The 12,625-nt window shown below is 39.9% G+C and overlaps 1 protein-coding gene across 1 annotated transcript in view; it reads right to left on the bottom strand.

Annotated features, from left to right (window-relative positions):
- Positions 1-2,002: 2,002 nt before the first annotated feature.
- LOC133526802 (uncharacterized) overlaps positions 2,003-12,625 on the bottom strand; it is a 57,962-nt gene continuing 47,339 nt past the window's right edge. The window contains exons 2-5 of the mRNA XM_061863588.1: positions 7,457-7,542; positions 5,512-5,657; positions 4,358-4,518; positions 2,003-3,770 (exon numbers count right to left, since the gene is read on the bottom strand). Coding sequence (XP_061719572.1) covers positions 3,665-3,770; positions 4,358-4,518; positions 5,512-5,657; positions 7,457-7,542 — 499 coding nt within the window. The 3' untranslated portion in view covers positions 2,003-3,664. The remainder of the gene's footprint in view (positions 3,771-4,357; positions 4,519-5,511; positions 5,658-7,456; positions 7,543-12,625) is intronic.

Raw genomic sequence — 12,625 nt, 5'->3', positions numbered from 1 at the left:
GAACGGAGTCTAACAATTTTATAGGTTTTATCTCAATAGTCAATAATACTTCGTCTTCAACCTAGCGTTTTCCCGGACTAGCACCAGGGTCCGCTTTCCTACTTAATCTTCTCCACTTTGCCCGGTCTTCGGCATCCTCAGGTGTAAGATTGTTCTCTCCCGTGTACGCTGTCACCAGAGGCGGCATTAGGCGTAGGCGACGTGGGCCACAGCCTACGGCCTCGCGGTCCGAGGGGCCTCGCGCCTCAAATAAGGACCTATATTTCGGACACACCGTAAAAATGTTCGTTATTTCTTGCGCCACCAGAGGGCCTCGCTAAGCGTACCTTGCCCACATAAAATGTTGGTCTTGCCCCGCCACTGGCTGTCACGACGTTGATATCTTACGCAACAATTTTACACGAAGTCAATTGCATTTTTTGTACCTAAATATTAAGATTTCAAAAGGGCTCAAGTCTCTAAAAAGACACGGGTCTCTAACAAGTTAAAAAGGACTCGTCACTCGAGCTTCGACTTCATTACCTATAAGAATCTGTAAAAGTGAGTGGAGTTCTAAATGCAGAGGACTCAGGAGCCGAGGCTTAACCAACACTTAACTAAAGGGTCATTAATTTATTTTATGTTGGATTGTTTTGTGTACCTGCCACATTATCTTTGTTTTATAACGATTCAGCTTTTTAATAGATATTTAATAAAAGTAAAATTAATTGTTGTATTTGAATTACTGTCCTTGGCCACGTTATCGTAGGCAGAAACCCACTGAGACATACTTCTCACATCTCATGCAATTTAAGGCCAGAGCACACCGGCTACGACGTGTGCGTGTGCTAAAATGTTGGATCTGTATCTTACAACGCGCACCTGCACGTCTATGCACACGCATCCAGTGTGTACAGGCATTTAAATAGGAAATGTAGAAAGGATGTACCAGTAGCTTTTTTTCAAGAATGTCTTCTTTAATAGTTTGGAAGAATATAATTAACCCACGATTAACACGTTAACAGTCCCCATACTACATGTATGCAGGTTTCCTCGTACGTCCACATATATGCTCCACATATGGGTCACTAAGGAAATAACAAGCACGAACTTGAATTATAACTCACTTTCTGTATGCTGCTGTAAAACTAGCCAAAAATATTATTATATAAGACTATCGGGATACTCGGTGTCGACATTACGAACGAAGTCCAGTTTCGGGATCATTTGGAACTCAAAGCCAAACTGGCCTCTAAGAAGCTCGGGGTGCTCAATAGACCAAAAATTTACTTTACACCAGATCACCGGCTTTCGTTATACAAAGCGCAAGTTCGATCACATATGGAGTACTGTTCTCACCTATGGTCAAGAGCACCGAAATACCAACTTCCACTTGACTCCATCCAACGTCGGGCAGTTCGTATTGTTGGTGACCCCGATCTCACAGTCGGTTTTGGAACCTCTCAGTCTTCGAAGAGACGTTGGCCCTCTGTGCCTGTTCTACCGTCTGTACAATGGGGAATGTTCTGAAGAACTTCTTGAATTGGTGCCACCATCGCGTTTTTATCACAGCACCTCGCGCCAAAAGTTCATCCTCACTTTCTCGACACGTGGAAAACCAAGACCAAGCGGGCATCTCGCTCGTTTTTGCCCAGAACGTGCAAGTTGTGGAATGAGCTACCTTCTGAGGTGTTTCCCTTGCGCTATGACATGGGGTTCTTCCAGAAGCAAGGTTGGCAACGCATAAGTGGCTCCTCCGATGTTGCTTATGTCCATGGGCGGCGATGACTGCTTCCCATCAGGCGGCTCGTCTGCTCGTTTGCTGCCTATTACATAAAAAAAAGAATTATCCCTATATTATCATGCAGTACGAAGTTATACTGATCTAAGTGCGTACCTGGTCGTATCTTTGTGACCCATATGTGGAGCACGGACGTGTGAAGATAGTTCATCGTGACACATATATGGGGCACTGGACTGTGAACGTGTTAAAAATATGATGGATTGAAATAATACACAGAAATTATCTTAACATTAATTTAATATATTATTAATAATCTCAATCCTAACACACAAAATTTCAATTATCATCTCAGTCATTCAAAGCAAACAATAGTTGAAAGCTCAAAACATGGCAAATCACATAATATTGTGATGAAATATATTTACAACTACCATAAAATATACAGATTATTATTATGTTTTCTCGTCCAAATAGAACCTTGGTCGAGTAGCTAAGTAGGGGCCTATGAGTGAGGTTCATGTCTTGGTGTGGCCTGTGTAGACGCTCGAAGCGGAGCGTTCGGCGGGGCGTGCAGCGTGGCGTCGGGCTCACAAGCGACGTGAGCAGCGTGCACTGCGGCCGCTCCTATACGTCTGCATTTGTTTAACATGCACGCTGCACGCCCCACCCCGCTGCACGCCCAACTCGAGCGTCCACTCAGGCCTTACACTTTAGAGTGTAAATATATGTAAAGGTAGTAAATACTACATAGGAGCTACCGAAATAATTAGTTACTTAATTGTCAAAGAGGCTCCTTTCCTGGATTTCTATTTGGCAAGTGTATACGCTTAAGGAAGGTATTATACGCAATTCGTAGGTATTAATATTTGTTATTGCGTAAAAAATTCGCATGGCCTTGGTTCTAATTTAATCAGAGTATACATTGCACTTTCTCAAACAGGTGATACGGTTACACTTTTGCAACTTATTCCATTATAATAAGGTGAAAAGTATAAACATATTTCGAAGTAGTCTGTACAGTTAGTATAAGATTATAACACTTAAGCGTGTTCAGTAGGGCTAAGATGGTCGGCTTTTTATCATTTGTCACCATGGCTGTCACGTTCTAACAAGTATGTAAGCGCGAAAGTGACGGGTATAGTGACAAGTGATAAAAATGGAATCATGCTGCCACCGCAGATCCGATATGTGATACGTTCTTCACTTTTGACGCTGACTGTCTACTAGACTAAATAGGGTAAGACAGATCTTATTGAGTCCTTTTACCTAGTTTACAATTTGCCGTTGAGGGACATTGAACAAGGGACATAGTATTAACTTGCTCATGCGCTTGACACTATCCGCTGCTTCTGTCAAATGAGATTTGGTTAGTTCTTCTCTTATGTGGTAGAGGTCGATCATTACGGCTTAGACGTAGGGTATCGCTGCGTATTGCCTTATGATCTCAAACTACTTGAGACTTCACTAGTTCCTGTCTTGTCGGGGCAAACGCACGAAGTCTTGACGCTGTGCCTTCGCCTACGTCGTCGATAGTGAAGTCCAAACGCTGCGTCCAGAAGGTTCTCAGTCTAGATGAGTCACTAGACTGTTCGTTTCTGTCGTGTCGGGGCAAGGATTGTTCGATCTTGACGCTGTGCCTTCGTCTTACGTCGTCGGTAGTTAAGCTCAAGCGCTGAGTCCAAAAGTCTCTCAGTCGAGTCTCCACTACTGTTCATTTCTGTCGTATCAGGGGTTAGATCGCACGAGGTTTTCGTATGTCGTCGGTAAATGTCACTGATGTTAGCTTCAGCCTATATACTCTCATAAGGCTCAGATGATAGTGCTAAGTTCGTGTGAATCGTATTAGCTGGTAGGAAAACATTAACGTTTCTAAATCCTAACTCTGAACGCTCTGCCTTCGTCTTATGCCGGTCAGTACTTGTAAGCGTTATCCAGAAGGCTTCAGACAAGAGTGCTGAGTTCGTGTGCGTCATGGCTGAGGTCGATGGTGGCGGTCGGCACGCCGGGCGTCGCCGCGCCTTCGCCCGGCGGCGTGCTCGTCGGTGGTCTGTAAAAAGATGAATAGGTTGTCAAACTTTGTGATTTTAAACCATCTCTGTGTGCGTCCTGTCAACCCCAATGGCGCAGGTCTTACAGGTCGATTCACGAAAGCTGGCACGACTGAAGTTGAATGAGTGAATGAAAATATCTATGGGTATATCACATTAACCAATAAAATGGTGGCTCTGCCTGTAAACCGATATAGATGAAGGTCAGATGGCAATAGCTTTCGTAAAAGTAGTGCCTACGCCAATTTTTGGGATTAGTTGTCAAGCGGACCCCAGGCTCCCATGGGCCGTGGCAAAATGCCGGGACAACGCGAGGTGATGTCGCGATGATGATGATTTACTAAATGCAGTGCTTGAGACTGTATGGGGAATGCGTATAAAAAGGAGGCAAAAAGCTCTTGTCTTGGCCCAATTATTTGTGATAACTTACCTTATGATATACCTAAGGTCCCTGCTGCACCAGCGTGAGGGGGTGCGAATAAGGCGCCTGCCGGTGGAAGCTAAGGTTGCCAGCGCCGCTGTTGTTCAGGTGCCTCATCACGATCCCGTTGGACGTCTGTTAAGGTGTGTTCCTGTAATAACTCACCTAATAATATAAGGTCCCTGCTGCAGCAGGGTGATGGGGTGCGAATAAGGCGCCTGCCGGTGGAAGCTAAGGTTGCCAGCGCCGCTGTTGTTGAGGTGCCCGTTCATCACGATACCATTGGACGTCTGATTCTGAGACGTGTTTATGTCTGAACGAAACGCCTGAAAACAATGTTGTACTTTAATTAAAAACTGATCAATTAAACACTTAAGCGCTCGTATACCGGATCTGAGTACGCGGAAAGTATTTGAAAAAAGAATCACGGTACGAGAGGTTAGTGGAGCGTATAAGCCTAGTCGCGCTCACTACACATTGGTACTCCCGTTACTAGTAAAATTAAGATATTTACAGTTTGAACAAGAATTTGAAAGGAATCGCAGGTAAACTCCCGAAGACTTAACTTAGGCTGGATGTCCTTATACCTAAGTAACTTGTTCAGCAGTAAACCTTATTAGTAGCAACATAGCTGCTAAAAAATACAACGTTTAAGTGTTAATTTCATGAGAATCATTCTGCAGAAAAGTGGCAATGACATCAGTCAGGGTCATATTTTGTGCATCAACAAAATTACTTAGGAAGGATATCCAACCAATGTTAAGTCTTAGGGAGTATTACTGCAATGTTTTGCCGCCAGGGTGCAGCAATAGCACCTTTCGTAAACCATAAACTATCTTATACATACTGCCTTAAACTGTTTTTGACAAGTTTTCACAGATAATAAAATATGACATTGATGCATGAAGGCGGTTTGTTTAAAAAGGGCCTACCGGGAAACGCGAAAATTAGTTATCTGCCTCTTCATCGCTCGAATATGCAAGAGTGATAGGAGAGGTTAAATAACGTAATTTCCATTTTCTAGTTTCGCGGTAGACCCTCAGATTGTGATGGATTGTGGTAGTGTAGAGTAGAGGGTAGAGTTTCGCCTAATATTCCCTATAGCGTCTAAAATGCTACCCAGAATGCTGTTTCATTGTGTACGGCTAACCCTGAAGGCTCTTGGAGCAACTATTGCTAATGTAGTTGAAGAACTACACTACTTTGAGACTTACTACTACTTACTACGAAGGTATAGTATAGCCCCATTTGCCCCTGATGGGTGATCCCCACGCCTGGTATGAGGCAGCAAATCCCGGAGAGACAGAGACAGTTCATACCTTGACTAGGTTAGTCTTCTCCTTCTGCCACACGAAGACGTTGTGTACCATCGCGCAGCCGCAAAATATGATGCCGACTCCGATGAACACTGACGTTACTATTGCAGGCGTGGAGTGGAACTGGATGAATGTGTACAGGATAATCCCTGGAGGAAAATTAGGTAAGGTCAATATGAGGTAGAAATATAAATAGAAATCATTTAGCACAAACACAGAATAGAAAATGGGGTGTGTTTATACATTGATTAGTTTTTAATGCGTGTTTCATTTGCTACGTTTTGCGTATGAATCGTATGAACTTGCAATACACTAATCAATGTTTAAACAGCAAGGCTCGGAAAAACACCCATGGTTTTGAAAACTATAACCCTGTTCCGTACTACAGAGTCCGTTTTGTTCACCAGGATCCCCTATCCTGATGCCTTGGAAGATTTTGGTGAAATAGGAACTGGGGGATAAAGCTAAGGGATCCTGGTGGACTGTTTGACAGTCTTACTTATACCAATGTCAACGATAATGCCCCATAGGGAGCGTGCATGAACTATAGGAGGCAGCACAGGAGCCGTCAGATTTTTGACGCGAGGCGTAAATGTGATGTTTTTTGTTCCGATGTAGCCCACAAGATGGCAGAACCTACTATGCACAAGAAAACACTTGACGTGTAAATGTGCCCGTTTTTGGTTCCGATTCAGACCACAAGATGGCAGACCCTCCAACGCGCACGATCCCTATTGACGTCCGTATTAGACTGTGAACGAACATTTTCGACTCATTAACACTTCATCATTCATTCATTTTCATTCTTCATTCATTTGGGGACTTTTAATTCAATTATTTATTTAATTCTGATCTTGGGATATCCATATAGTGGTATTAAAGATAGAGTCTGTGCGGAAAGAGAAGAATCGTGGAATGTGGGGCCCAATACATTCCACGACTCTTCTCTTTCCTAACAGACTCTAATTTGAAATAGAGGTGGATTGTCAAAGAAAACTTTGTAGCCACAGTAAATTTACTGCCATCTTTCGACACATAATTAAAACTTTTAGAATGCCATTTGACTTTGATCCCTCTTCTTTCACTGATATGTGTTAAATTTGTTAAATATCAAAAAGTGGCGCCATTTAATATAGCATAGGCCAAAGGTGCGCTCGAAACGATGCCGCCATACCTTTGGCATATGATCTATTAGATTATAGGCCAATTAATATAGATAAAGATCAATTACAAAGTTTTCTTTGACAATACACCTATATTTCAAATTCTTTTTGATGGTATATACCTGTGGCCCTAGTGAAAAAGGGTACAAGTCTCTGGCAGCGCAGGTGTAAAGGGGTGTAAGTTCCACGTAATACTTATGCCCTTATACACCTAAACTGCCAGAGACTTGTACCCTTTTTCACTAGGGCCACAATACTTTATCGCATTATTTGTATAAACGGCCTGTAACTAAAAAGTCTAGTCTATGGCGAGATGATGATAAGGAACGTGTATGAACTTTGGGGGTCAGCACAGGAGTCCCCCGTTTAAGTTTCCATTATAGCCCACAAGATGGCAGAACCTACAATGCACATGAAAACGCACGTGAACTGTAGATGGCAGCATTTGCTTTGGCGTGAAGTGTCAATGTACAGTGTACATTTCCGATTCAGGCCGCAAGATGCCAGGCCCTCCAACGCACATGGTCCCCATAGTCTATGACAGATGCCGCTATGCGCCTCCCTTCGTAAGTAAAGGTGGCCATACACACTAGAGTATGCCTGCGCAGTGTTGCCTGTACAGTTCAACGGCACAGGTAAAGCTGTATAGGAAACTGCACTGTCGAATGCCACACACGCTCCGTTTTACCTGCAGGTGCAGTTGGCAAAACTGCGCAGGCATACCCTAGTGTGGCCAGCTTAAGTAAACTACTTAGTAAACAAAAGTAAAATAAAATTATACTAACCTGTTAAAAACACAGGTATTGATATGAAGAATCCCCCTACAGCGCATACTCTAGTTATCGCCGACTTCTGCAGATATTTGTTCGACCTGAAAAAGAAGAAAACGAAATATTAATAAAATCTGATAAAGAGCCTCTTACATATTGCAATATCAATAGGTCGTCCGCCATTTGCAAATAATGTAGATAGCGTGTAGCATACAGTCTATACTTAGTAGCTTCATGTTGCTAACTAAGAATGTTATTTCATAGAAATATATAGACCAAGATAAGTCTGCAACGATTCGGTAGCATACGCAGTGCAAGTGTTATTTTAATGTGTAAATTTCATAGAAGTTTACGGGTGCTATCAAAATCGTTGCAGAATTATTTTGGTCTAACTCTAGAAAGCAGAGATGTCGCAGCAACATGTCGTCAGCTGCTGCTGTCTGCGGTCGGGTTCCAACTTGTACCTTTAGCATTCGGCGGCAATGCCGGGATTTAGAGGTCTTGAGGCCTCGGGCAATAAAGACGTGGAGGCCCCCTGGCCCCAATTTATTTTCCAAATAAAATGGTAAATTTTCCGAAGTCTCTATTGTGGGGGCCCCTCTTTTGTGGAGGCCCCGGGGCTGTAGCCCCGGCTGCCCTCCCCTAAATCCGGCCCTGTTCGGCGGGGACCAAATTGTGGTGCACCATTAAGCCATTACAATGAAAATGGTCCTTCGAGCCGGATTTTCTAATGTAGGTATATTACTTATTGAAAAAATGAAAATTAAAAAATGAAAAATGATTTATTGGTACACAACAGGTTTTAACTAGAACCAAAACAAGAGCCTTCTTTTAAGTAAAACAAATACTCGCTCAAAGAATTAGTCTTGCAATACAGCGAGGAAATGCTGCCAGTATCTATATATTATATATATATTATTGAATTATTTAAAAAAAAAAAATATTGTGCCAGAAGGCTCCGCTCTTCCATTGATGACAAGGTATACCATAATTATCTTAAATTTTAAGCTTATACTTAATATAAGGTAAGATAGGTACATTACATTTTAAACAAAATGAATACATAGTGCAGCAAAAGTTTACTTATACCGCCGTTTACTTGTATAAGGAAACGGTTCAAAATTTAGGTATCATTCGCCAACGTGTCAACCATCATCGACCATAATATTCGCCACATTAATACATTTTTTCCTTCCAGCTAAATTTTCAGCCGTATTCCTTTTTTTTACCTTTCATTTTTACCCCCTCCCTATGCGGAAGGCAGACATATAGTTTAAACGATCAAAATAGTGATTTTGATGAACTTTGTAAAAATTAAATTTTATACAGGATGTGACACTAAATAGTTTTTTTTTTTTGATAAATAGGGATAAATTATACGGTGTCTGCAAAATATCTCGTTTTACTGCAATAGGTATTACCATGCAATTTGACAATATTCAATTTAACATGCGAGTGTGTATGTGTTGTGAAATGAAAACAAAAACTAATTGTTATGTTGTTACTTAATGTTTACCTACGTGGTTTAGTAAATATTTAGTTTACACAATAAGGTCCAATACAAACACAATGTCGTCGAAGTTTGGCAACGACAGGTTGTTTACCTACATACATAAGTGAAATCTCCTCTCAAATTAGTAAGTCTGCGATTGGCAAATAGCATAAGCAAATACAGATTTCTTACAAACATGTCTTCGTAATAAATATTAGTGTTGCTAATAATGTTATCTTGTTTAAATTTAGAGCTAAGTGCGATACGTAAGGTAGAAGAACTAGTGCTCGACGCTGCACTAGTCACCGACATGGGCACTTTGTTTCATAGATATAAGAAGTAAGGAGATTTATAACGAAGCATAATTTCAACGAGTCTCGCTGTCTCCAACTGTCCCCCACCACATCATTGAAGGCGTGGCCAGACAGCCAACTCACGCGCTGTGATTGGCCAAACCGCGCGGTGTAGCAGCCTAGAGCGGCGGCACTATAGTGAGGACAATTCGATAGAGCTATCGATATTTTACATGTTCTAAAAATGACCTTAGAGTTTTGACATATTTGTTTTAAGTAATAATTGCCATAGACTTAATTTATATTCCTTTAAATTTTTGACCTTATTTACGAGCTAAGAATTTTAAGGTACGTGTAAGGTATATTAGTTGAGCCATAAGTTCTCTCACAAAGGTTTTTACTGATAAAATGTAATACAAAGCTTTTAATTAAAAAAAAAAAAACATGTACCATGATGCGAAAGCTTGTTTATGCTTAACTAATCAAATTGGTTTAAATTTCAGTAATTATTTGATGTAATGTTTGTTTAAATTGTTTACTTTGGGATTGTCGTAAGACGCGAGCGCTTCATTAAAAAAAAGTTACAGTTTATTATAGCATATTTCGTCACCAATTGAAAGCAATTCCAGCATGTTATATAGTAAGTATAATGCACCATTAAATAAGCTTTTATATCATATGTACGAATAATAAGGAAACAGTAATCATAATTATCAGTAAAAATCTTTCTGATAGAACTTTTGGATCGACTAAGTATACAATATACTATTATTTTAAACATATTTATATTCCATCTGTAACTGTAACTGGAAACATGTTTCTTGAAAATGATCCGAACAAATAACACTTTTCTCGCTCATAAACCAGTTAGGGCCCTCTTTCTGTAGCATCTATCCATTTTTCGTTAATACTGGGATTTTTAGGAAAACTGAAAAAATTGCAATCATGAACATATTTCTTTTTTGACTCACTGTAAACTGTACCTCTGTAAATTCCATTCACCACCGTTTCTTTTTCAATTGTTTACTCTAAATAATTGTATATTATTATTTTCAATTGTAGTATTGTTTTTTTTTTACTTGTAAACCTTATTATCCACCACAGGACAGGCTATGCCTAGTGTGGGGGCCAGCATAAATGTAATACTGTTATTATTTTATTTCTGAAATAAAACATTTGTACAATTGTACTTAATTAAATCAGTTTATTTTTTGGCTTACCTTTTCGATTTTTAATCCAAATTAAAAAGTATTAAATTAAACATTAGGTGCATATAAAATAATTGTAAAATTTTACTTGAAAAATAATTACTATCGTATGAAAGTAATTATTTTTAATGTGTGTATACACTATATCCAAACATTTTTATCGATAACGCTCAAAGATCAATTATATGCATGAGCACCACTCTACTTCGCGGCGTCAATGAAGGGAGCGGTTGGCGGTCGTACCAAGAAACTCAACACAATGTCCCTGTGAATATCGTTAGCGGTTTAATGCATTGCGCCGTTGCTAAGGACACTACAAATAGTTTTCCATGCCAAAGCGTCAATGTAGAATGCATAGACAAATTGCCACGCGTTTGTATGACAACATGGTCTGACTCAGAAAAATCATATGTCACTGGATTTATTTGTTAAAATGTGTGGTTTTATTGACTAATACGTGAAAAAAAATGTACTATGTAACTCCATGATCCTTATAGTTTTTGGATGCACTCCTATTTCGACACAAAATAGCGCTATAATTCGGCATTTCAATAAAATTGACGCGCACATTGTTCAATGACAGCTAAGTTGCTACTGTCTTACGGCGGGCCGGTATGGCCACGATGTGGCCATGTCGCGGCGACACGCGCCACGCCTCCGTCAGCCATCTAGTACTTTCTATGATCTGAGCTTTGTTTCATGGAAATATAGGTTAAATTTGAACAACGAAGATTTTTCTGTATTCGAACTTCATCCTTGTCACTTTGACATAAAGTGCCCATGTCGAGTACTAGTCCAGCGCTAGTACTTTTACCTTATGTTGGGAAAAAAATATTTTGACAAAAAAGTAGACGAGCCCAATTCCAAATATAGCGACTTGTTTGTTACGGTTTTGATCTTATTTTATACGACCTTGAAGATCACTCACGCTGATTAGTGCATGCGAAATTAAATTAATACATCTTTATTTTTACCCTTGGAGGATTTAACAACTGAAGACGTCTTAAACTGAAATAAATGTCATATACTAAGAAAAAGTGACCAAGGCCTCCAGTGACCCAGGCTGGAATCGAACCAGCGTCCTCTGCTATCGCGGCAGGTGCCTGAGCCACTCGGCCACCGGAGTCACGGGGGGTTTTTCTTAGTATATGACATTTATTTCCATTTATAATTTATATAGTAGTGTTTCTACTTGAAATAAAAACAAATTAAAATATTTTCTAAAAATAATTTAATTTGTTCTAATACTTCTAATAGTATTGAAGACGTCTTGTCTGTAATGTTCTGTACAAAACAGTCTGCCGAATTTTGCAGGGGAGGGGCACGCCAAATATATGGCTATTTGTAAGTAACGTACATCCATATAATACATATGACCATTGGCCGAGGTTTTCGACAGGGTTAAGCTCTTAAAGGCGACCCCAGTTGTTAAATCCAAATGTTTACCTATCCGTGTGAGGTCAATTATTCATTCATCATTCGTTCCATTCGCTCTCAAAATTGCACCATGCACATAATTTAATAAGTCGGCAATTTCAGCCGGTCATCAGCCCAATATACCCTACGTTTAGCGTGAGAAATCTAATCTCAGACTAAAATAAGCGTTTCTTACAATTTTATCTCAATTTTCTACACGCATCTGTTAGAATTAAGGGAAAATTAAACCGAACTCGTTCGCTTCTATTTTTTTAGGTATTTGTTTTCTTTACCTGCCTCTAATTATGATATGTTTGTTACTGGTACATAATGAAAGGCATTAAAATACGAGTGTGAGTTTATGGAACAAACTGAAAGCGAGTTTTACGTGTGGCCGTAATTTTCGGTTTTTGAACATATCATAGAGGGTTTATGATACGTGTGTAGATAAATATCTTTTAATTTATTGAATTACATATGTGACATATCTATGAAAAGGGACCTTATTGTCGATAGGCGCTTACGCCGCACTGCGTAGCGCGGCGTTGTTTATAATATGGGAGCATCGTTGATAATGGCGTAAGCCCTTTTCATAGATAATGTCACATATAAGTAGTCAATTAATGAACTTATAGACTTACTAAATGTAGTCTATCTAAAAATTAATGCAGAGTAGGATTTTTTTTGTAACAAACTCTTGCGGGCTTAAAGTTGACCCCAAAACGCTCACAAGATAGTACCCATACAATGTCAACTTAATAAATAAATGAATTAT

This window comes from Cydia pomonella, chromosome 17 (assembly GCF_033807575.1).
Source record: "Cydia pomonella isolate Wapato2018A chromosome 17, ilCydPomo1, whole genome shotgun sequence".
Taxonomy (NCBI): domain Eukaryota; kingdom Metazoa; phylum Arthropoda; class Insecta; order Lepidoptera; family Tortricidae; genus Cydia; species Cydia pomonella.
This window is presented reverse-complemented; position numbering and strand designations above follow the sequence as displayed.